General features: G+C 42.7%; 1 protein-coding gene across 7 annotated transcripts in view; it reads right to left on the minus strand.

Annotated features, from left to right (window-relative positions):
• The window catches only part of anks1b (ankyrin repeat and sterile alpha motif domain containing 1B), a 211973-nt gene that overhangs the window by 41321 nt on the left and 146227 nt on the right, over positions 1 to 24425 (minus strand). For 5 of the 7 annotated variants that reach the window (XM_071502474.1, XM_071502472.1, XM_071502473.1 and 2 more), the window contains 6 exons: positions 20154 to 20791; positions 19342 to 19464; positions 17247 to 17316; positions 14827 to 14933; positions 5109 to 5207; positions 3450 to 3602 (listed from right to left, as the gene is read on the minus strand). In XM_071502474.1, the coding sequence (XP_071358575.1) occupies positions 3450 to 3602; positions 5109 to 5207; positions 14827 to 14933; positions 17247 to 17316; positions 19342 to 19464; positions 20154 to 20791 (1190 nt within the window). Of the gene's footprint in view, positions 1 to 3449; positions 3603 to 5108; positions 5208 to 14826; positions 15954 to 17246; positions 17317 to 19341; positions 19465 to 20153; positions 20792 to 24425 lie in introns of those variants that run through there. The other 2 variants (XM_071502476.1, XM_071502481.1) reach the window with 1 other exon arrangement.

Genomic DNA, 24425 nt, shown 5'->3' on the forward strand with positions numbered 1-24425 from the left:
ATAACCAGATCATTAATTTTCTTGCAGAGCACTAAATATAACAGTTAACCTGGACCAGGTGTGAGTCAGATGAGTCAAACTATTGTGCTGACATAAACCCTGAGAGCCACAGTTATACACACACACGCACACACACACACTATACTGCAGAGAGAGGTGCACCTGCTCTCTGCTCTGTCTGCAGTATATTGTGTGTGAGTGTGGACAGGTAGGATTAAAAGGTGTTTTGAGAAAGCTCCACTAATCCCACAACAGCAGGACTGCACATATGTGCCCCATCAAAAGGACACACATACACCTATATCCCCACACACACTTGTATCCTTCCATTTTAAAGTGCTCCAACAATGCTCGACACTCTTCCCCTGTCTCCCTGGACACCACAGCATCTATTGCCCATAGCGATTATCTGGTCATTACATGAAAGCAGTGGCTAAGTCTATTTTTAAAGACTTGTTCTCCTCTTTCTCTCCCTCTCTCTCCATCCCATCTTTTCTTTTACATCTATGTGCCCTTCTCTGCATCACTCCACCATCTCCACACACACACACACACACACACACACCTCTCTCTCAGGTAGTGACCTCTCTGTCACCCCGGAGACCACTTCAGTGTACTGCTGCAGTGGTGCGCAGGCATTAAAGAAAGACTTGTACACCAGACACACACACACACACACACACACACACACTGCGTCACATGTACTCGCATACGATCAATAAGATCTGCTTTAAATTGATACACTGTGGCCAAAGGTATGTGGACGCCTGATCATTCATGCATGAGGTAAGGCCTGGTTCACACTCTGCCTTCCAGTTCATCCCAGAGGTGTTTAATGAGCCTGATGAGGGCAGTCGACACTAACACTTTATTTTACAGCGTCTGTCATTTCCTAATAATTCCCCAAAAAGTCACCTGGAAGAAAAAACTGTAATTTGGTACTAATTATGGAGCAAATGGCCGAGGCAGTTATTCATGAATCGTTAATTATGATGAGTTTCACATACAGTTGGTTGTCCAGATCTTGCCTGTGTGTAATAGCTGTAAGTTTAAGTCAGTAAGTGCACTGAGAGGAACATTTTCCAGTGATATTTCCTTAGGAAATCAGCTGCTGGATCTCGATGCTCTACTTAAACCCAATTAAGTAAATATTCCTGCATTCGTCATTTAACACTGGAAACTTTATTCTGCGTTTATGTAGAACTGTATGCTTGACTTTTTGCACTGAAACAACCAGTAAGAACAACACCAGGACCCTGAAACTGAAGCAGCTAAATGGATTTCAGCCATCGTTCATTTTATTATTTACACCTGGTTTGTCTCTAAAGTGACGTGGTAAATTGTCTTCATAAAAAATGGCCTATTGTAATTTGAAACTTGCTATGAACCTACAGTTAAATACCAGTTCATTTTAGGAAATAATACTAATATGTGGGAGCTGTGAAATAAACCAAACTGGCAAAAATATTTCTGTATTGACCTGGCTTTGTGCACAGGAGCATTACCATGTTTAAACAGGAACAAGCTTTCCCCAAACTGTTGCTGCATATGAACCCAAACCATTCAAAACTGAAAATATGTGCACACACTGAATGTACATGCTGTGTACTTGTGCAGCCTCTTGTGGCTTCAATCTGCACTACAGCTGGTTCTTTACCACACAGACGGTGACTTCATTATCTAGCGTAAGCCTACAGTATATGTTTTACAATATATTTATTTACATGCATTAATGGGAACACAATAAATCAAACATATATGTTTATATGTATATGAGAACATTTAGACTATAAGGCTCAAAAAAAGCGGAGGAGATATACACGGTGGATTGTGCTTAAAAAGTCAAACACTGAAACACATACATAAACACACAGGCATGTAGTCACACTTTCTCCACCACACATATGGACCCAGAAACACATACTCATACGCACACACATGCACACATAAGCACAGCATGTGGGTGGTATCCCCAGCGCTGTGAAACATCTTGCATCCCACATGCTTATATAACTCCCTCTCCACCTCCTCCAGCTGATCACTCATCACTTTATCACTTCATCCTCCACTGGGAAGGAAAAACACCCCTTTTCTCCCCCCTCTCTCTCTCTCTCTCTCTCTCTCTCTCATTGAAATCAGCCAGACTGGCGCCCTCTGCAATCGAGCATGATTTTGTCTCACTCTGAGCATCAAAGGAGCACATCACTCAGATGAGATCAGGCTGCAGTTAATCCCATCTCTGCTGAAGATTTCATGTTCAAAAATTGAATCATAAACCTGCAGCACTTGTGACAACACAGGAGCTCAAATGCCAAACCTTATCATCATCCACTATCGCTGATATTTAGAGAAGGAGCGATTCAATCAAGGGGAAGCAGCTGCAAACTGCTTGCTCTTTATTCCTGCAAATTTCAAACCGCACGTGCAGCAAGACAAGGAGCTGTTAGGACAGCTGTTAGGACTGTTAGAAAGAGCAAGAAAAATGATGCAGTAAGGTTATGATATAACAGCAAAAAATGCACCTCCTTCCTGTTTGTATTCTTAGCACGCATTGCACAGTAATGAGAAGAAATGCCTGATGGGCATTCTGCACACTGTGGCCTCGACATCCTTCCCACAGAGGGAACTTTCACATCGACTTCAGCCTTGTTTCGAATAAAAAGCCAAAGGACAAAGCTTGTGCGTGTACTGATGCATGGGTCTGAAGTGCAACACACTGCGTAGGAGATACAAATTCACTCCGTCACAGAGGTGAAAGATGAGGACACAAACCAACAAGCTCCACTAAGCCCCCTGCAGTGACACCACTGTTATTTATGACAAAGGAAAATGATCTGCTATAAGCCATCGTTTAACATATAAATTTGATTCCCTCTGCCTAAAGGTGGAAGAAGTGTCTGTCTCTGGGTTGGAGATGCTGGATTCATTCTATATATTTTTCTTATTGTCAACAAATTCTCTATTCTCACCATACTTTCCTTCTACCTTACTCTGCTCATTTGTCTCAAGTGTTGAAGCGTAAATCTTTAATATATAAATAAAAATATAGTTTTATTTCATAAAAAGTAAACTGCTCAAACAGCTGGGCACAGTATTTTTAGCACTTTAGTGAGGTGAATAGTGCATTAGTTGAAAACTGTTCTCGGCAATGGATTAATAAACGTACTGTGCTGTAGGAAGAATTTCTGGCAGCGGGACAGTGTGTGTGGGATCGACTCAAAAATAAACTATGATGCTTATGTTCATTGTTATGAAGGAACATGTCACTCAGTGGAACTGCGAGCTTTTAATCTTTTTTGTACAAAATGTCACAGACAAGCTGTTTAAGCTCTTTTCTTTACATTTGAGGGCATCAAGAAAAATATAGAAGATTACCAGGCTTATCCTGAAAGATGGACATTTTTCAGCAGTGCACGTGGGAAGGAAAAAAAAAAAGGTGTGAGACTCACATTGATGAGCTCGATCTCCCAGATCTTCTTGACAAGCTCCATGGAGGTGTAACCGTTAATGAGGAAAGACTTGGTGTAGTCACCGAGCTCCAGCGACTCCAGCCACTCTGCCACTGATGTGGGGTTGTTGCCATCATAACCGATGGGCCGCACCTTCGGTACACAGAGGACGGAGAAAAGTGCTCTTTCAAGATCTGTATTTTTTATCATTTTATAACTTCTTTTTGCTTCTGAAAGACATCCTGGCCTCGAGTGCCAAGTATAATTCAACCTGTCCACTTTCACTTCTTCAGTGATATTTATTTGTTGCTACAGTGATACTGTGAGCAAACACTGGATGTGTTTTGCTATTTTTCTGCACATATGGTGCAGTAACTTTGTAGCACTGAACAGCTGCTATCAAAAGGCACACATGCAAAATACAACACAGCCTAAATACCTATTTCTTATATAACATGACAGCTGTTTGAATTATATTTACATTAGATCCGATTGCTGCACGACACCTTTTTCATTTTCGTTCTAGATTCTGCTGCAACAGCCTCATTGGATCACATGGGATCATTAAAATGACTACAACCTGGGTTAATATTTTCACAGTGCAAACAAGTAAACACGAGCAGCAGCTTCACCTAATGCGTGAAGCAAAGCATGTGTGAAGCAGTTCATAATTCATGCACTTTTATTTTGACAGTCAAAACAGCTTCAGACAGTTTGTGCTTTAAACCAGCATCCCACATCCTTCACCTTAAGCTGAGCGTGTTTGCCTACATGTGTCTGTGCATGTGTGTGTGAGGGCAGACACAGAAGTGAAAAGTTTAATTTTTTAGAGTGTTTTGAAAAGTTTAGCGGGTATGAGAGGAGGAAAGTGCAGACTGGAGATCAAAGTTTTCTACAGTGTCTGTATGAAACCTGCTTATCTCTGAGCTCAGAGTCTCTCTTCTCTGTCTGTCCTCTCTTTTGCAGACTCTTTTTTTTCTGCTCTCGCTCCTTACAGTCACACACCTTTGATCTTACTTCTAGTCTCTTTCTCACACACACACACACACACACACACACACATATAAAGGCATTTGACCTTCCTAACATACGGCTGTAGCCTGCACAAACTTCCATATGACTCTGTTCTTTATATTATTCCCATGTTGATTATTGTGGCCCTTTTCAAGTTATTTTTACTGATGGACAGGTATATGTATGTATGAATTATATTTGGTGTGAATGTGGCAGTTTCTTGTGTCATTTCACTTCATGTCCTTCAGAGGCTGTGATCTATAGTAATGCAGCTTTGTGCATCTTTTCCTGAACCCCCTAGTCTCTGCTGGGGCGGTTCCAAGTATTCAGCATAAGATGCACAATGAAACCCGACCACCGACAGAGAGAGTTATATTACAGAGAAATACAGATGGAGCAGATTGCTGAATTTTGTACTAAATAAAACTCACTGACTGGAGCTAAAAGTGAAGCTGTTTTTCTCAAAATGGATTTTCAACTTGAATATTTATATATTTCTCTCCTGATATCGACCGTGGATTTATGGAACTGGCATGACGCTGGAACTAGAATAGACCCAGCTGAGACAGCTCAGATGCACTTGATGTCTTCTTTGAGCTGTCTAAATAGTTGTTGCTGGAGTGTTTGATGAGCTGCAGCACTCACCCTGGGCAGCAGCCGTATGGCTTGCAGGAGACGCTGTCTGTGGGCCGAGTTGAGTATCCCAATCTCCAGCAGGTCCTGGTCCTCCACCACATTACTGCCCTGCAGAGCAACAAAACAACAGCCAAGGTTAGCATGTCTGCACCCAGGGCATAACATGACTTTTGTGGCAGTTCTCTGGCAAAATAACAATTCAACAGCCAACTCAAGAACAAAAGAAAACCAACAGTAGCAGCTGGGATTTGGCTTTTTTCCTGATGTGAATTGTGATATCAGCAGCTTATATGTTCGGTGCATGGAAAAAAAAAATTCTGAAGAGACTGTGTCTGCAACTACACATCGTTGCTGACTGTTTTTGAATTCATGCAGTTATTCCTGCTGTTCCAGGTGGGAACTGTTTTCCATTCATTTATGTGCGGTATGAAAATCTATTCACAGACTCAGAAGGCTCGGTTGATATTTGTATTCCATCATCAAGCGTACGTTTTTCAAAGTCGAATCATTGTTGTGTGGTAATGCAGTTGAAGTGCAGATTGATTTGAAAACATGCACTGCATTACCTCATAACGACAACGTACATTTCTTAAACAGTGAGTGATGGATTACGTAACACAAGCAGGTTTCCAAGAGTGTGGTGACAGATTTGATCATGTACAGGAGTGAACACAAACAGATTGCTGCATTTAAGTTCCTAAACCACATCACTGTGGTTTTTGATTTTCTTCAGCTGGTTAGGTTTAGTGCAAAGTATATGTGATTGATAGTAAACAGGTTGGAACATGCAAAGCCACTGATATGGTGTCATTTTAAGTGAGCACACCATTTAAATTTACTGCTTTATTTAACATAAATTTAATGTTTTGTTTGTATTTTATTGAATTTTATTTTGCTGATTCAGACTGCGCGTCCTATCCAGACGTTCTCCGAGTCAGGTGTTTGTTTACCAGTTGAATCTGGCGGCCATGTGGGGAAATGCATTAGTCAAATCGGAAAATTGTCAGTGAAATATTCATTTTTAATGACTATCTTGTTTCCAGTTCCTCTTTAATTCAACATGACAACATCGTCCTCGGGTGGTTGAAACGTTGTCAACTAGAATTAAAGAAGATTTGGGAATGTCATAACAATGTGTGGGCGTTTTTCTGTCTTTCAGTGCGGATTGTTACCTCCTGACGTTTACTTGGAATATTACCAACACATCCTCAGTAAACTCTCACCGACGGCAATTGTATATTTACTTGGAAGTAAAAGTCTCTAGGATTTTATAATTCCTTGTTCATAATTTAGCACAACAACATACTCACAACTACAACTGCTGAAACTTAGAGAATACTGCTACAGAACCTACTGTGCCAAACAGGCCTCAGCAAAACATCTCTGGTTCATTTTATCAAATGATAAGGCGATAAAAATAGCAGTGTGCCAGTCAGAATATCAAAGAGAACGTGACTAAGAAAAGATAGGAAACTAATGAAAGTGTTATTTCAGACACACACAGCCTGTATAGGTATCACACAGTTTCACCTTTAATTAATCCAACGGGAAACCTTAAGAGACCTATCAGTCATCCCCCCTCCAGAGAGACGGAGAGGAAGTCTTCATTCAGACAGATAATTAGAGGAAACGAGGAGCACAGGGAGGGGTGGGAAGAGATGCAGTGTGCAGGTGGAGCACTGCAGCACAGAGAAAGGCCAGCTCAGCCAAAAATACCTTCAGGAATATAGATTGGGACAGAAGTGAAAAGTGAAGCAAGGTAATCACCAGAATGATGGTAAAAAATATCGTAGGAGGAAAGGGACAGTGTGACCAGCCTGGGGGCAGTGTCAGGACCATCCACACACCCACACACACCCACACACACCCACACACAGTACATACACACATTGGTGTAGGACTGAAGGGTTACACTTGTCGGCCCCTCTACATCGCCTTCCTTTTAAACTAATAACAGTGATAAACATCCGAGAGCCGAGCAAAAAGAGAGGAGGTAGATACCAGAGATCTGCTTTCTCCTCCATCTATTTCACGTCTGTCCGGAGGTCGACTCTGGGGACCGCTGTGCCCTCGGAAAGGACATTTTGTTACGAGGCTGTGACATTTTAATTCTAGATAGGGAGACACACTAGCTGTCGCTTAGTTCTCACCCCAGCGAGGAACTTGCCTAGTTGGCTTCACGATTGAGACATTTCTTACAACAGATCTGCTGCAATTGTCACAAACTGAATATGATGGTTTCGTTGCGTTTCCTAAATCTTCTGTGAGATTGAGTGTTGTAAAATATCTGTAATTATTTCACTCACAGCAGCATCTAAAAGACTGAATATTGTATCTGTTAGGGTACTTCTTCAGTGCACATATGCACTGAGAAATTCCTGTAGTTTTGAGTCTGTGTGCTGCATCTGCCAATTACATCTGCTTGCACTTCCCATTATTAGACAGATAGAAATGTTCTGTATGTACGCCCTGCAGAAAGTGTTACAGCAGGGCTTCGTTGGAGGTCTGTGCATACTACAGTGAAATAAATCTATTATAAATATATTTTGATTCTACTATTGATCACCATATATTTCATTTCTAGACAGTTACCGAAGTTTACCTAAAAGGTAGTAGGAATTAGAATTACAGAGATGAATGTTTGTAACCAGGGTTTTTTTTTTGTTTTTTTTTTTTGTCTTGAATCCTCTGAGAAAATGTGAGTGGGGAAATTCAATAAATAGCACACTGCTTTTACTGTTGAAGAGCCCTTGAGCAAAGCATCTGCGCTACTCCAAGCGACTCTCGCTGTTTTATTTGACACGGTGTGAATGTGTGGAACGGTGTTTGTTTAAATTTGAATAAAAGCAAAGCTGGAAAACATCACAGGAGGACAATGAGTAACCGAGACAGACGGCGACAGAAATGCCAGGGGTGACGCAGCAGGAAAAACACTGGTATAAAAATCCAAGTGCATGGACGCTAAACCATGCACTTGCAAAAATGTATGTTTGGATTAATAAACCATACCAACAGATTAAACAGCTGAACTGTGCACGGTTTAAATCATGACTTCTGAATTACGCACCTGGCACTCAGAATAAAAGCAGGTCAATCTTTAAGTGTAAGACAAGCTCAATGGAATCACAGACAACCACAGACTTGTCAGAAAAATAGTGAAAAAATAATATGATATCCTGTAATAATGGCTTCACAGACTGAAAACTAACATATCACAGCTTGTTAGCCATTGTACAATTCCTCTTTGACTAATAAAGTAACATTATATCTATAATTCTTCATCTTGCCTGCACTTTAATGTCACATATATTTTATATTATCAATCAAGCAGAACTTGCTCAGTGTTTTTCACACTGCTCTAAGTGCAGCATGCTGGCCACATGGTATATGACATAAGGCATCTCAGTGAGACTGATTATTAATCTGAGCTTTCATTCAGTGGATAGAAAGTTTCAATAACTAACTGTAGTACCTGAAAACTATCTAACACACCCACCCTCTTGATTTGGAGGTTATTGGAAGTCTTTCCATTCCCATGAGTATCTTAACTCTGATATTCCACATTATGCTTTCCTCTCAGTTTGTTAATCCCTGTGTACAAATTGCTAAACCAAACACATGGTCTATTAATCCATGTGCTTGGCTAATTTCCATGTCAGCAGTAGTTCTGCACCATATGATCCCCCACTATGTTCTCTACACTTTATCTTGATGAATCGAAGTTTAAAATGTCAACACATTTTGGACAAAAATCGCCCTTTTAAACTGGGTGATGTAGCAGCAGGCTTATTAGTAAGACTTCTCTCCAGGGCCCCATTAGTCCGTCCCTGCAGCTCACCGGACTCATCCTGTGGCTAAACTTATTCTTTCCACAGTCTCCTCACCAACCTGTACGCCGGGGCCTCTGTGAGAAGAGTGCAGTTCATAGATCAGCTCCCAGGCTGATTAATAGAGTGCAGAGCAGAGCGGACGCTGGACCGTGCTACAACTTCACAGCAGAGTAATGACTCACAGATTCAGCTGAGGGTAGATTGTGAGGGGATTCAAAGGCATGACTAATTACTCCCTGTTGGGCTCCTTATAGAGCAAGATGGAGTTCCTTAATGTTTGTTCTCTCTTTCCCCAAACCTGTTTAGTCCTGTGTCACTTTCCATCTTAACATCATGTTTGCCCCATATCTGCCATTTCCAAGTGCACATGATGGATCATGGGATAAAAATCACACGAACACATCAGTACAAGTAGAATTAGCATGTATGAGGGAGGAACAACAGAAGCCAGGCTCAGCTTTATCTTCCAAAGCCAACATTGTTTACTCTTCATCCTGGGAGCAAACAGTTATTGTGTCTGATAAACTGCTGGTGTGCAGCACTGGTCTGCACTAACGATCCGTTCTGCTGCTGGTGGTGGTGGTCCCTCACTGTTGATACGACTGCCATGGCCTGCGGTTTGCTTGCGGTTCTTTGACCACGCTGCTTAATGACAACGCCGCAGTGGGTCACAGACACTCTGAAGACAGAAATTAAAATTCATGTTCAACTGCAGGGGGTTGAGGCAAGATGGAGCAAGAAATTGATATTCAGCGATGTTAGTGAACGCCATTATCAGCACCAACGAGCTTAAGTGAGTGCTGCAAATCGTTCGCGGTCCACTGTACCTCTTTCTCTCTTCTGTTCCTTCCATGCCTGTGCGCATCCCTCGCTTTCTCTCCTTTCATTGCCAGTCTCCACCACTCTGCCATCAAAGCAGCTGTGCTTTTTTTCTCATTATTTTGTTGCGTCTCTCTCACTAACTGTTCAGACCGTCTCTGTTCATTTTGGTTTCTTTGGAAACTTGTAGGTGTTAGATCCCTCCTCAGTGAGAGTTTTATTCATAAGACTCTCTCTTCCTGAATAATAAATTCCTTTATAAGGAGGATTATTGGCGCTACCTCTGAACAGAATATGAATATTGACAATAATTCATTTCTAATATTGTTGTTTCATTACTTCCCTCTGCAGAACAGTTAGGCCAGATTAATTTCACCAGCCTTGCAGCTGCTCTTATCAATACACACTGCATGATATCATTTATTATCTCTTCATGTCTGTTATCTATCTCCATTCATGTTTGTAATTCCACATACAATCCTAACACTAATCTACTTTTGTATTCATCAACTGTGTTTTCTCTTTCTATCAGTTCATTGTGCTGCATGAAATCAAATGAAAAAGCAACATGGTGACAGAACGTTCACAACTGTCTCCCCTCAGGAGAGTTCGTCTTGTCTTTAAAGTGATCCATGACAAATCAGGTGTTTCCGCTCTCAGCCTCCTGTCACTCCCATACTCTGGTCACATACCTGAGCGGTGTGCCATGCTTAGTGTGTGTGTTTTATGGCAATCATGAGTATTAACAGGGACAATGTTACTGCAGTCAGAGGACTAGTCAAGGTGAATGGGCTCTTTGCTGCAGACTAGTCCCATAACGATGGCACCGGTAAGTGATTCTGAACATGCATGAACCTGAGACACTGCTGCGGGCCATTCCTCTCTGATTAAATAACATTGAACCTCGCAGTGAAAACTGATTCATAGTTGAAGTCCAACTGAAATCCTAATTAGACATCCCTGTCATCAATTAATACGGAGCATATGAACAATGGCATAAATGACAGAATGATTAAATGTTTGATGTGAATGTTCCAGTGCCAGTGGCTCATTGTGACAATTACAGCATCCCCGACTCTGCAGTTCCCTTCACCTCTATGGAGCATTTTAGCATCTTTCAGCTCTTTCTTTTGGTTTTACAGCTCTGACCAGTTTGTCACTGGCTGTTTTCATCAGCACTGTTTGCAGAGGTCAAGAAAAACGCTACCTGTCCAGCACCAAACAGCAGACAAAGGTAATGATTAGCCGGTGAAGGTAGTGGAGTCACATATTTCCTGCAGGAGTTAGTGGAAAGAAAAATTGAGCCAACAGGAGAGTGGACGTTGGGCTTCCATTTGCCACATTAGCCAGAAATTCAACTCCAAATAAAAGCCATGTCACTCCTTGTCTGCTTGATGTGTAAATAAACAACTTCTGGCTTACAAGTTCACTGCAGCAACCTTTAGCTTCATTAGCTTTCGAGCCAGCAAACTGACATTAGCAAGCACATTCTCCCTGGTAGATGTTTGTTCAGTAGCTTCTTCAGCAAACCCAAAGTGAAAGATAAGGCATGTGGCTTTGTTTGCATCTAAACAGACATTAGCTCTTTTTGTGCTGCGTCGCAGCTTCTGCTTTTAGTCAGTGTCGTTTCGGTTGGTCTTTAAGTTTACACCACAAACACACAATACAGTCTCTGTTTCAGTCTGTTTCCTTTGTTCAGCTCTGCTTTCCCTTACTTCTTACATGTATGTACAATCATTTCAAATGGGTGTGATCAGTCTCCATCCAGTGTCTGTCATATTAAATGCTGTCTCCATGACGACCGCTCCACCCCTCTGCTATCTGTCCATCAATCTAGCCGTACTTGTCCTCTGCTGGCTGGTTAAGGTGATGAGACACACCCACTCTAATCACCCCCATTAGTGCTAAAGGGTGATAGTGGATGGGAATTGTCCGTGTTTATGTAGATGTGTGCATGTCTGCATACATTTCTCCACACTACATCTTTCGCCGTCATGCACTGATACAGATGTGATTCAAGGTCAAATTCATTTGCAAACCAATCAATTCCACAGATGAACTTGAACTGGTCTTGAGATGAAAAATTTATTATTTTCTAATGCGGTTTGAGTTTGAATCTGCCAGTATTTTACTTTAATTCCCATACATAATGGTGCTGAAATGAATCTGACCCAAGCATCTCCTTGAAGGATCCACGGCCACTAATAAAACAAAGCAGCGCTCCAAATATCAGTGTAATCCCTGTAGCCTGTGCCTGCGCCTCAGCTGCATTAAAATCAATCTGTGGTTGGAAAACATCACTGTCTTCTGTTTAGTCATGAACAACAAAGAGGATAAAACTCCATTCAGCAAGTGGCACACCAGAAAAACTTTAAACAGCGGGAGACACGAAGAGGGGCCCACTCACAAAAAGGACTTTGAAGTCACTGTGATGTTTGCAAGGCTGTTTCATCTCAGCTCCTTTCAATATTAATTATATCTAAAAGGCATTTCAGAGGAGGCGACCGAGCTATTGAGGAACATTTACAGACGAGAGGGGCCAGGCCAGGAGAGCAGAAAATCCCCAAGTCTCTGCTAAGTACTGCCAGAAACTGTTAGCGACTACAAACTAGGTGCAAATGAGAGCAAAACACGTTGGCACGTTGATATGATGGCATGTATGTGTGGAAGTGTGTGCCAGAGCAAGAGGAAGGAGTGTAAATGAATGGAGGGTTCACCTGGGGACGTTCTGAGCGGAAATAAAATACAGCTTATGTGAACAGGTTATGTGTGACGTCGACTCTCACGGCAGCTGCAGTGACTCCTGCTGTACCTCTACCTGCCAAACTGGCGTCTGACTACAGCGACTGTTGAATTTAAAGCTGTAATGACCATGTGTATTAAGCATTATTGTAGTTTCTCCCGTCTCTGTGGAGAGTTTTAGCTCTTTCCGCTCATTATTTTGGTTTACAGCATTAAGGTTGTTTCAGCCTCACCGCCCTCATCAGCTTGGTTTCCACCTGTAGCAGGCAGCTGTTTCCAGCAAACCCTCTCTAACAAACCTCTGGTACACCGTCTGCCCAGCACCAAACATCAAACAATGTTAGTGACAGGCTGAAGAACATAGTCTTCATTTAGGATCATTTAACAGCTGAAAAAACAGATATTTATCTCAGGAATTTGTAGAAATCAAAGCAGAGCTAAAGTTCTGGACGTAGTGGACAAAATAAATCAACTCCAAATGAATAATAACATTGCTCCATAACTGCTGGATGTGTAACGAGGCCACTGTTTGTCATAACATCTTTACATAGTAATGTGATAATATGTCAACATTGTGTTTATAGCTTGTTGCGCTGCCCCAAGTGGCCAATAATATACATCAATTATGGCAACTGAACAAGAGAATTAAGTTGCACTCTGATGCAGTTGGTCACAAGGGTTAGATAGATGAGGCAGCTTCTTTATTGCAACCTCATACTTCCTGATTTAGGGTTAAAAACGTAATATAAAAATCTTGCCCTTACACAGCTTATAGGCAAATAATATTCTTTTCTACCTGTGAAAAAGAAAGAAAAGGAGGGAATGGGGAGGAAGGGCAAGACAAGAAATAAAGAAGGAAAGAAGGAGGGAGCGATAGAGAGAGTATGACGACGTGTGCATGCTCATGTGTTAGTCGCAGTCTCGGACTGATTAATATGGAAAAATGATAATTATCCATTGCAGAGATCTGAGACTTTTAAATGAAGACGAACACAGAAAGAGGAGAGAGGGTGTCCTCTCACGCACACATGGGCTGTACACACGATTTCCCATCAGCCCCAGAACCAATTGACTAATTCATATTAAATGCTGAAAGATGCTGGTGACCAAGAACAGAAACACAGATACACACTGGCCACGTGTGGGAGAGACACACAAAGACAGATACAGAGAGATTCTGTGATTTCCTCCTGTTGCCAGGGTAACCAAAGCAACAGATGCAGGTCACACTGGGTGGAGGACAACATACATACGCACCTACATGCATACATTTACAAATGCCTACATACACTGTCAGTTGTAGTCATGTGGAAACCTTGTAAGTTAAACATCGTGTGAGATAATTTCAACCCACTGAACCCAAAACATGAGAAATGACTCCAACACTATTGGTTCAAAATTCCTCTACAATGCCTCTTATTGGTGCTGAAAAGTTGCCATATTTGAGATATGAGGTTTTTCCACAACAGTGACAATCTTAAACTCCAGATAAACTCATCCAGTCAGCCCCCCTCAGCTTTGTCCCCCATCTTTCTGCCTTTGATGCAGTTTCTCTAAATTTGGCTTCTCTCCTGCTTTCCCACGTTCTCCTCCTTCATCATTCACGTACCCTCCCTCCCTGTGGAAGACACACATGCACACACACACACCTCCACACCAAGATCAAAACTGTTTCTGAACGTGAAAATGACCAAGCGAGTTTCTCTTCCTACGTCACGGGAGATGAACGGACCATTGGATATTACAGGATCAGGTTGAATCTCGATCCAAAGGCTACAGGTGGTCATACCTGCAATATTCCTCTATGTGTGCATGTAGATGTGTATGCAAAAACCATGAGACCATCCGTGGTTTGGAGATGCATTTTTAGTGCAGTATGTAGCAGCATGTATGTGTGCAGCTTGATGCTGGAGCTGGATTTCTGCTGTGGTGGAGATGTGGCGTAGGATTTCTGTGCGTGGGAGGACCTCACATGGCATCAGCAGGGAGAGGCAGTGATGATGGGAAAGCAAGAATGAGAGAGATAGGGAGAAAGACAGAGGATGATCCAAAGAGGAGAAAATCCAGAAATGAAAGAAAGCAGAGTGAAAGAGAGAAAAATGGTCTCACTAATCACTGCAAAGCAAAAGATGAGTTCCACCTAGTGGAGCAGAGAGAGCTTAGAGGGAGGTGTTACAAACAAAAAAAGGAGATTACATTTAAAGCCAAAGAAAGAAAAAAATAACAGAACAAGAAGGGAAGAGAAATGTATAATCCAACCCCGTCCTAAACTCACAGCATCAAAATCTCTACTGCCTCCTTCTCTCTCCCCCAAAAACACTTGAGAAAACACTCACCATGAACTGGACGTTGTCAAATCCATTGGCCAGCAGGTGGTTCTCGTACTGGACCAGGCCGATGGAGTCGAGCCACTGGCCCACGGACTGCAGCGGGCAGCGGGGACCTATGAGGGGGTGGAGGGGCAAACGCTTCAGTAGGGAGTAGCCATCCACGCGGTAGCAGCGGCAGTCCGGCTGAGACAGCTGGCACTGCCACATCATGTTATGGCGGGCAAAGTGGCTGTCGAAGGAGCCCGCCATGCTTTTGAGGAGTCTTTTGGCAAGGCAGCAGGAGGGGGAGAATAGTGGAGAGGCAGGTAGAAGGGGGGGGAAAGGTGAAGAGAGAAGGAGGAAGGAAAGGGGGAGGGGGAAGCTAGGCTAGAGGCATGGTGAGGATGGAGGGGGGTCAGCATGCAAGGGTGCAAGCGGGTAAAGGGTTAAGTCGTCCAGATGCTGCTCTCTCTGAATCCAGCCAGAGGAAGGATGTGAAGGGGATGAAGGCTGAAGTTGTATCCAGACAAAAGCTTCCGTCCTGGGGGTAAAATCCTGCCAGAGGTGGGTGTTGGATAAGACTGGAGTTTACAGATCCGCAAGCAAAAGAGACTGACTGTGTGTTTGTCGCGCACAGCAGCCCCTTTCTTTTTCAGCTGTTGCGCTCGCTTGGCTGCTCCCCTGAGCGTGTGTGTATGTGAGAGAGGGAGAGTGTGTGTGTGTGTGTGTGTGTATGAGAGAGAGAGAGAGAGAGAGAAAGAGCGAGAGCTGCCTGCACTGTAGATTTCTCTTTATCAAGTACTCCCACTCTCATCTGTATGCTTCTGCAGCCTCCTCTCTCTCTCTCTCTCTCCCTCTCTCTCCTCTCTGAGGCTGCTTTCCTCCCTCGTTCCCTCGCTCTCTCTCTCACTCTCTCTCTCGCTCTCTCTCTCTCTCTCACTTTCCTCTGTCTACCTTCTGTCTCTATCTTCTCTTGAGGTGTCGATCGTTGCCCTGCTCTCTCTCGCCCTGCCGCTCTACATATATCTGGCTCGCTCTGCTGATAACAGCCATCACAGCAGCTCCAGCTTCTTTGTCTGCAAGAAGCCAAGCTCCCTCCCACTCACACACACACACACACACACACACCACGCAGAGTATATATGCAGTTGCATCTATATGTAAGTGTTTGTGGTGCATGTGTTAGTCTGCGTGTGTGGCGTGCTGTGGTTATGTGTGTGTTGGTGGTGGTGGGTTGGGAGGGGGTAGCGCTGGTTTGGCACAAACAGGATTTCTCCCTGTGGTAACCATGGTTAGCAGAGGCTTTGCATTCACAGATGAAAAGAGAGAGGGAGTGAGGAAGAGGGGAGGGGATCAGGAGGAGGAGGATGGGGGAGTTAACGCAGGGAGAGGGGGATGAACGCAGTAAATAGAGATGAGTAGCGGAGGATTCGAGGTACGCAGGTGAAGAAATGGGCAAGAACGGGGATTTGATGCGCACAAGAAAGTCAAAATGTACATCACTCAAGAGTCACGAAAGATCTCACACACACACACACACACACACACACCAATAAGATAATTCCTGATTATTGCAACTCACGTTTTATTTTTATAGCATTGATCATCTTTCTCATCAGTGATATCAAAGACGCTTTTAGCTCAAGTTCAAACAGGAAGATAATTATCATTCTAACATCATCATTTCATTTTCAGGACTCTACCTCTCAGTTCTTATCCACTGAGTCTACCTGGATCTGTTCTTCATCTCAGAAAGCAAATATTTGAACTACCTTACCGCTTTGATTTCTCTACTGTGTTCACAGTGGATGCCACTGCAGCCCTGCACTACCCTACAGCCACCAGTGTCAACCAACCTTTTTCATTTGGGACCCCTTAAAATGAATCAGTGTTTATTAATGTCTCAGCAATGCTGACCCATCATCAACAGTTGCTTACGTCTATGGTTGAGGAAGAAGTCATCCAAAAAGTAAAAGTCACCATTAATTTTTAGAGCCTTAAAGAGGTAATATTGTCTAGTAATTCACAAGAAAAAAGAGATTAGAAAAACTCAGAAAAAATAAAAATTTGTGTTTGAAATTATTAACCAAATGATCTATTGTAAAACATCCATCACAGGTGACAAACCAATGTCCACTACTTACCATGCTTGACATTTCAGACGCAGTCACTTCTCATTTTACCTCTAAACACAGAGGTTTAAATAATCTGGCTGCACTGTTGACCTGTTTACAGCTGTCTGTGTTTATTGCCCTGCCAGACTCTGTTGTTGCGATGTCAGTGTTCTCTGATATTAAAAATTGCTCTGGTGAGGGGCAGTGTTATTATACCCAACAGTGATGATGGCTCAGACTAGTAGAATAAGACCCAGTTTGCAATAAAACAGAATTATCCTTTCAGTCAAAGTTACTCACACTCACACATACACAGACTTGTGTGTGTTTCACCTGAGGTGTCCTCCTTGATGTCCAATCCACTTCCTATTCCTGCCCCAATAGAGCTCATAATCTTGTCGATCTGAACAAATGGAAGAGAGAGAGAGAGAGGGAGAGAACCAAAATTAGAGCGATATACAGCTTGTGCAAGGGAAAGTCATTTCCCAGTAATAAGGCTAACCCCTATTTCTGGATTCAAGTGTCACATAACATGATCATTACGCCAGCCAGCACACTGAATGTCAATCATTCCCCCAGTGAAATGAAGAAGCCTGGAGGAGCAGAGAGGGAAAAGATGTGTTAGCAGGAAACTTAGACAGAGGAGAGCAGAGATGAAGGAGGGGAGGGGGGGCTGGATTGGAGAGAACTAGTGTGGCTTCATTAGTGTTGGCTGCTGGCTGTCGACCGCTCATCCCTGACCCTGGACCTGCTGCTAACCACTGATCTGTGCGACCTGCGCATCTGTCCACCTGTCAGGACCGCTGGCTCACCACGGGTCAGAGAGGCCTGGCCTTGCTGCCACTGGTCCAGGTCTGGCCAGGGCCAGGTCTGACAAGTTTTTACAAGCACATGGACCATGAAGTTGGCGTTTTATTTTGGAGCAGGACGAACAAGCATCACACAAAGCACCCGTTCACATGAACTTAGTCTGTGGAACCTAGAGGCTAAACAGTCGCTTTACATTGAAAAAGAAAAGGCAACATACGTGATTTAAAGCTACATTAATCAATATGTATATGGTACTGGCCATTGATCAGATTACTATGAGTAATGTGGAAGGAGTTGCTCATAGAAACCAACACACAGAATTATCACCTGACTCTGCAGTTTCCCTCAGCTCTATGGAACATTTCAGTGTAGTTACTGATAGTGGGCAAAACTACAAATAATAAGCACCAAGTGTTAACAAGCTGGAATTATCCTTTAAGGGATCTAACACCTGTTTGATGGAGAAGGTGTTTCTGAACGACTGAAAAAACAGGATTTTAACTACAAGCCATTAATTACCTTCCAGACAAGCACAAATACTGTCAGCACTTCACTGATTTTCAAGGTAATGCCAGATTAAAGCACAAATTTGTAGCATGCATTGGATGCCTCTTCTAGCTTGAAGCACTAATGAGTATGGATATCTTCAGATCATTGCCTGTTGTGGGATATCCCTCGTGATTTGTCTCTTGCAAAATAATGCTTTCTCGGGCATGTGCTGCAAATAGAGCAACTTTCCACTTAAATCCCCATAAATCACTCCACAATTTCCCTGAAGCCATCTTATCTCGTCCTCACGTAGCATGCAATTAAACAGGAAAGGTCACCTTAATTGCTCAGAATTACGGGGAACTCCATATGTTAATTCATCACCATCAGCAAGTTATGAGCTGTGTTGATGAACTAATGAACATGTACATGCAAATGTGGACAGACATGTATTTTCCCTCCTATTAGAATTATTATTATTTTAAAAGTAGAGAGACTCATCAAGTCTCCCTCATTATTAGGTATAATTTTCTCCAAAGAAGTGGTTTGAAAAATAATATGAGATTCTTCATTTTCAAGATGTAAACACACATAAGAATCAGTTTTCAAAGTGTTTTCTGTGGTGTGAAGGATGGTCAGTGAGCAGAGGCTAATGTGTCTGTGACCCAGTGTTTATAGTGTTTATAAAGGGTCAAAATCCAACTGATCTAAGAAGCTCCAGGCACAAACACACCAAGAAAACGCAGCACCCTCGACCTACGCTCCTTAGCCTCTAAAACAGAAACTGTTTTCTCTCTGATATCTGCTATTCCCTGCAGCTCCGGTGCTGTTTGCAGAAGAAAATCAATGTAGGAGCATGTTAAATTAGCACTGTGGCTCCTGGTGCACCATCGTAACTGAGTGGATTTCAAAGAGAAGAAAAAACTGCTGTGGCTCACAGCTGTGGGTGCAGAGATTTCAACTGTCCCCTGCGGAGACAGTTCACTTTGAAAAACAATCAATTTTACAACAGAAATACATAGTGTCACTAAACAGGGACTGAGTGATCCCTCCTCTCTCTCTACAATACCTTGATTGATCATCAACATCAAGTCAAAAGCTTTAAATGTCACACAAAATGTCCTCTTACCTCTTCCCACTCAGCGGTGAAGGAGGGCGTTCTCTCCAGTCTTCCCCCTGGGCTGGCTCCTTCTCCTGGGTTTGGACTTCCAGGCCCCTGGCCCCGAGATCCAGACCCCCAGCTATGCTCCTCCTGGACCAGACAAAAACCAACCATTTTGTTTTCAAGCGTTATTAAACTACAGGCGATAAGCTGCAAAGGGTGCCAAACATTTTAACCTCAAAAATACAAACAACTAAGCAGTAAAAACGAGTTTCGAGTGTGACCAAGTCCTTTCAAAGCTTATCAAAGTTTCGGTTATAATGAAGCTATTTTCATCAAACAGACTATGTATTTAACTTATGATTTATTTACTATGAATTAAAGAAGTCTGATAAAATGTGCTGCACAGCGGGGAGCACTGTGGCCCAGATTTAGTGAGCTGCCTCATTGGTTTCTGTGCTGTTTCTGAAGTCACACTGCATGATACAGCAAGATGCAAACAACCTCCATGACTGCATAATTCATACATCTGAATATTTACAGTAAATGCATTTGCTTTCGTTGCTAACTCGGCTGCTGACCTAAACTTTTATAAAAAAGAGAAACTTTTTATGACTTCAAGAGAGGCTGTTATGTTATCCTTGGCCTCTTACATAAATGTCTCAGAAGAGCGAAGCAGTAAAGAGATGGTGTTAAAGTTTTAACTCGCCTTCATAATGCAACACAAACGCTGGGCTCTACTTTATAAATCATGTGATACTTAATGCTGGGATTGTTTCACAGAAACCAGTCATTTTAGACAGAAAATATTAAGGGTGAGATTACTTACAACAACCTACCTGTATGGGAGACACAGCTACCAGGTTGGAATCGGACTTGGACAGAGACTTGGACAACTGCAAGTCCAACACACTGCGAGGCATAGACCTCATCCTCCCCAGGGTGCAAGCCCTCTCTTCGTAGCCAGGCCCAGATGAACTGTCCTTGGACACACCTCCTGGAACTTCCCTGTTTTGACCAGAGGAGTAGGAGGGTGGGCGGCCCAGTGTAGACCACCCACGAGGTGGATCCGCCTGCTCACAGTTCTTGGGTCGAGTCTGGTCCTGGTTGACTCTGGTGTGGAAGATAGTTCGGTAAACCACCTGCGGCTTCTGGGGGTCGTCGGCAGTCCTCTGTGGCGACGACTCGCTCCCTGTCCTGGAGAAGACGTGAGTGGGTCCTCCTCCGATCACAATGCTGAACTCTGGGGTTTGCAGCAAACTGCTCTGGACCTCCGTGGAGGAATATTTGCGAGGTTTGGGGCTGTAAAGGTGGTAAGGTGTATCAGGGGTCTCACAGGCTGGTGAAGATCCATGAAGTAGGCCTGCAAACTCCTCTGGGATGTGGCTCTTCCTCCGATCCTCCAACAGAGTGTTTGATGTGGAGGAAGAACAGAGAGGAGGAGGGGCAGGCGGCTCTCGCTGGTACGGCCCGTCGTCTGCAAGTAGGACACACACATAAACGCAAAATGAGTAGGATTAAATCATATAGATTTGCATAAAACGGTCCCGTCAAGACAACAATACACACAATGAATTTACAAGAAAACAAGACAGAGATCAGAGGTTTACACTCACTGCACAAATAATATTTAGTGTTGAGCAAAATGCTCAGCACAAAACAAAGCAAAAGAAACACAATGAAGCTTAAAAAAAGACAAAGACTGCACAACAACCAGAGCTGCAAATAGGAAGATAAGAACGAGGTAATGCATCTACTGCTCCCCTGTAGAAAAGCTGTTTGTGTCTCAGAGGAGTAACAAAAGAAACTCCTTGGATCCTAAACCTCTGCTCCTCCACTGTCTGGGTCCAAAAGTGTGCATGTGTGTGTCTGAACTTATTCATGTTTGCATGATCTCATTGGGCCAGACGTTCTTACACCATTGCCTATTTTTCATTTCTTTCTTTATTTTTTTTCCCCTTTTTGAAGGGATGCTTTCAGAGGCCCGCTCACTGTCTGTGTGCAGTGGGGTGAAAGAAGCTGCTGAAAGCTTTTCTTTTGATTGTCTGTATTTGTGTAATTATAGATGCATGTCTGTGTGTGTTTCTGTGTGTGTGTGTGTTTGCTTGACTACTCGCTCGTCAGATTATGTATGCTTATGTTCACATCTGAAAACAAGTTACACCTGAGGTCGCAACAATTGTCTGGCATGTTAAGAAGCTGCGCTCCTCATGATGCGAGACGCAGACTGATAACAGGTGCATTATTTCTTCTTCTTCTACTCTGATTATTTATTACACTTCACCAGAGCTGTGCCCCTCTCAAACTTATAATGAGGAACCTTCAGTTCAACACAAGACTGGAACAAAGAAGTGACATTGGGGTTCAGTGGGATTCAGGTTGTAGCGTCGCTCCACAGGGAAAAGTTCGGCTGTTATTTATGTGTAGTTTCACAAAGTCACTTACACAGTGTGACTAAACCTAGATGTTAGACAGACAGGGACACAGGATGAAGCACAGACAGATGTCAGTTAAACGCCGAGGACTGTAAATTTAAATGGAGGATTAGTAATAAGACAAATCCACAGACAATCATCACCTGACCAGCTTTTTAGTGTCTTTCAGCTTATTATTTTTGGTTTTAAGGTCCACTAACTTTACTGTTTGTGTTCAATCACACTCTCTGCTCTCAGCAACATGCAAAAAAGAACGCCAATATCTGCTAATGTCTGCTAAGACATGATGCCATATCAACTTTATAATGTGTCAGTGTTGTATTTATGTCTCGTTATGTTGTTCACAAGAGGCCAGAAAATCCATCGTTGAAGCTTGGATTACAAATCTTACTATTTTTCATGAAAAGAGTTTTAGATTTGTGGGTGTAGTTTTCCTACAGTTCCAGGCTAACCACTGGTTTCCATGGCTGCCAAAGGTACATTATCAGTGCATGTTGATGCAGTTCATAGGAATATTGTGAGAAAGGTCAGCACCAGACTGCTTCCTATAACCTGAACAAAAATGAATGCAGCCTTAATGTTCACTGTGATGGATGAGACAACTTAAGCAAACTTGTAAGAATCTGCTAATAGATTTTCATTCTGTACAGGGATGAATGGAAACATGCTACTGGGTGGAACTGGGTCATTTGTGCTGGAACATGCAGAACCCCTGGTGTGATCCTTTAATGTTGTGGCTGATAATTCATCAGTAGGTAAAATATACATACACACGATAGAGAGAGAGAGAGAGAGAGAGAGAGAGAGAGAGAAAAAAAACTGTGTGTGTGTGTGTGTGTGTGTGTGTGCGCGTGTGTGGCAAGCCGAGGTCTCTCTTTGTTTCTTGTCACTGTGTGTTAAGGTGGTGTACCAGGCCATGTAAACAATCTCGCCACTGATAAGTATCACACAGACACACACTCTCTCAACAGTCTCACAACACTGTCAACAAGCAGAACAAATACAAGCAGTTCCTCGTACACACTCGCATAAATGCAGACTGCGCAGTGCTGTAATCAAAACTGTCAGTTGTATAATTGCACGTGCCCCCGCTGCCCCACACAGACACACGAATCTGCAATATTGTCATTTGACCACGTGCTCCCGCTGCCTGCAACCTCCTCACCCCACACACACAAACACACTCTGGTGTCAGCCAGTTTTAACTAGCACCTCCTGACTGTCCTCGGCACATCCAATCACATTTCCACATACAACAATTACATAATGCAAGCCAACGACGCAGAGCAAAGCCAGGTAGCACGGCACAGAGCAGGAAAAATTCAGGCCTGAGGAAGACACTTGGCTGCTTTTTCTCAGAAAACCCCACAAGAGTGACTAACCGGAATCCTTCACAGTGATTAAAACAGGAGGCGTCTTCATACCGTGGAAGAATAACAGTGGGGAGAAAGTGGAACAATATTAACGTCAGTCCTCATATGGAGTGCCATTTCATATTTCCATAATTTTACTGCGCCTCGACTGAGTTGTCTCTGTGTTTCAGAGTTTAACACACACCCATTAACAGTCTGAAGGTAATGAGGGTTGAAAACATGATTCATCCACAAGTGTTACATGGACTCGAATTGTTATTATTTTCTACACAAGCTGAAAGCTCTTTAGTTCTGACTAATCCTCAACATTTTACAGGATAAACACAACTAAGTGGCTAAAAGATCAGAATAAATACATAGTGTGTCAGCCTTTGTTCTCAGCCCTTAATTTCTGCTTACTGCCTCATTTGTCTTCCAGGCGATTGTTACATTTTGATCATAATCAATATCCAAAGCACTGATCATTGACAATATGTCAGAGAATAGATTTTTGTGAATTATTACAGTAGTTATCATTACAAAAAAACCTACTATTGTAAATCACACTAGACTTTACACTATAAATCTTTTTAAGTCAGATAAATCACACAGGGAATATTTTGGAGATAATTAAAGCAATATAACAGTGACTGGTTGGATTTACATAAATGTCCTACATTTTGACTGACTTTAAGGCATCATTTAGTTCCATTATATTTCTGTTTTACACATTGTTCTGTCTGTATGTGCTTCTCTCTGCCCCGCTGCGTATTTCTTTTCGTTCTCTCCATGCGTCTTAAAGATGAGAGCTGTTGGCAACAGGTGAGCCTGTTGGTTGCTATAGCAACAGAGAGCCCCAGCACCAGCATCTCTCCCTGTTTTCAGGCGACTGAGTGTCTTTGGCCTTCGAGAGAGCGAGGGGAAAGTGTGCAGCTGATAAACACAGCAATCAAATCAGCAGCAGTTGTGTTTGTCTAGACAGAAAAAAAGCAGCATGACAGAGGTCGAGCTGAGAAATCTGCAGTAAAGGTTTCGAGAAAAGTTGCATGCAAGAAGCAAGACTTTTGGAAGAAACAAAATCAGTAAGCAATGTATTTCAGGTGAAAACACAGAAATAAACGGTGGAGTTGATGAGAATATTGACACACTGACAACTTGTAGTAACGCAGCAGAAACCTACTTTGGCTCAATTGAGGCAGGACAGTCTCTCGTTTCTTTTCTTCTTCCCCTGTAAACAATCAATAGTTTTCCATTGTGTGTTGTTTTAACCTTCATTACTTATCCATTCCTGACCTTAAAAATCACTCTGCAGCTTCACCTCACT

This window comes from Trachinotus anak, unplaced genomic scaffold (genome assembly GCF_046630095.1).
Source record: "Trachinotus anak isolate AG129_WGS33_773 ecotype Australia unplaced genomic scaffold, CSIRO_AGI_Tana_v1 ptg000018l, whole genome shotgun sequence".
Taxonomy (NCBI): Eukaryota; Metazoa; Chordata; class Actinopteri; order Carangiformes; family Carangidae; genus Trachinotus; species Trachinotus anak.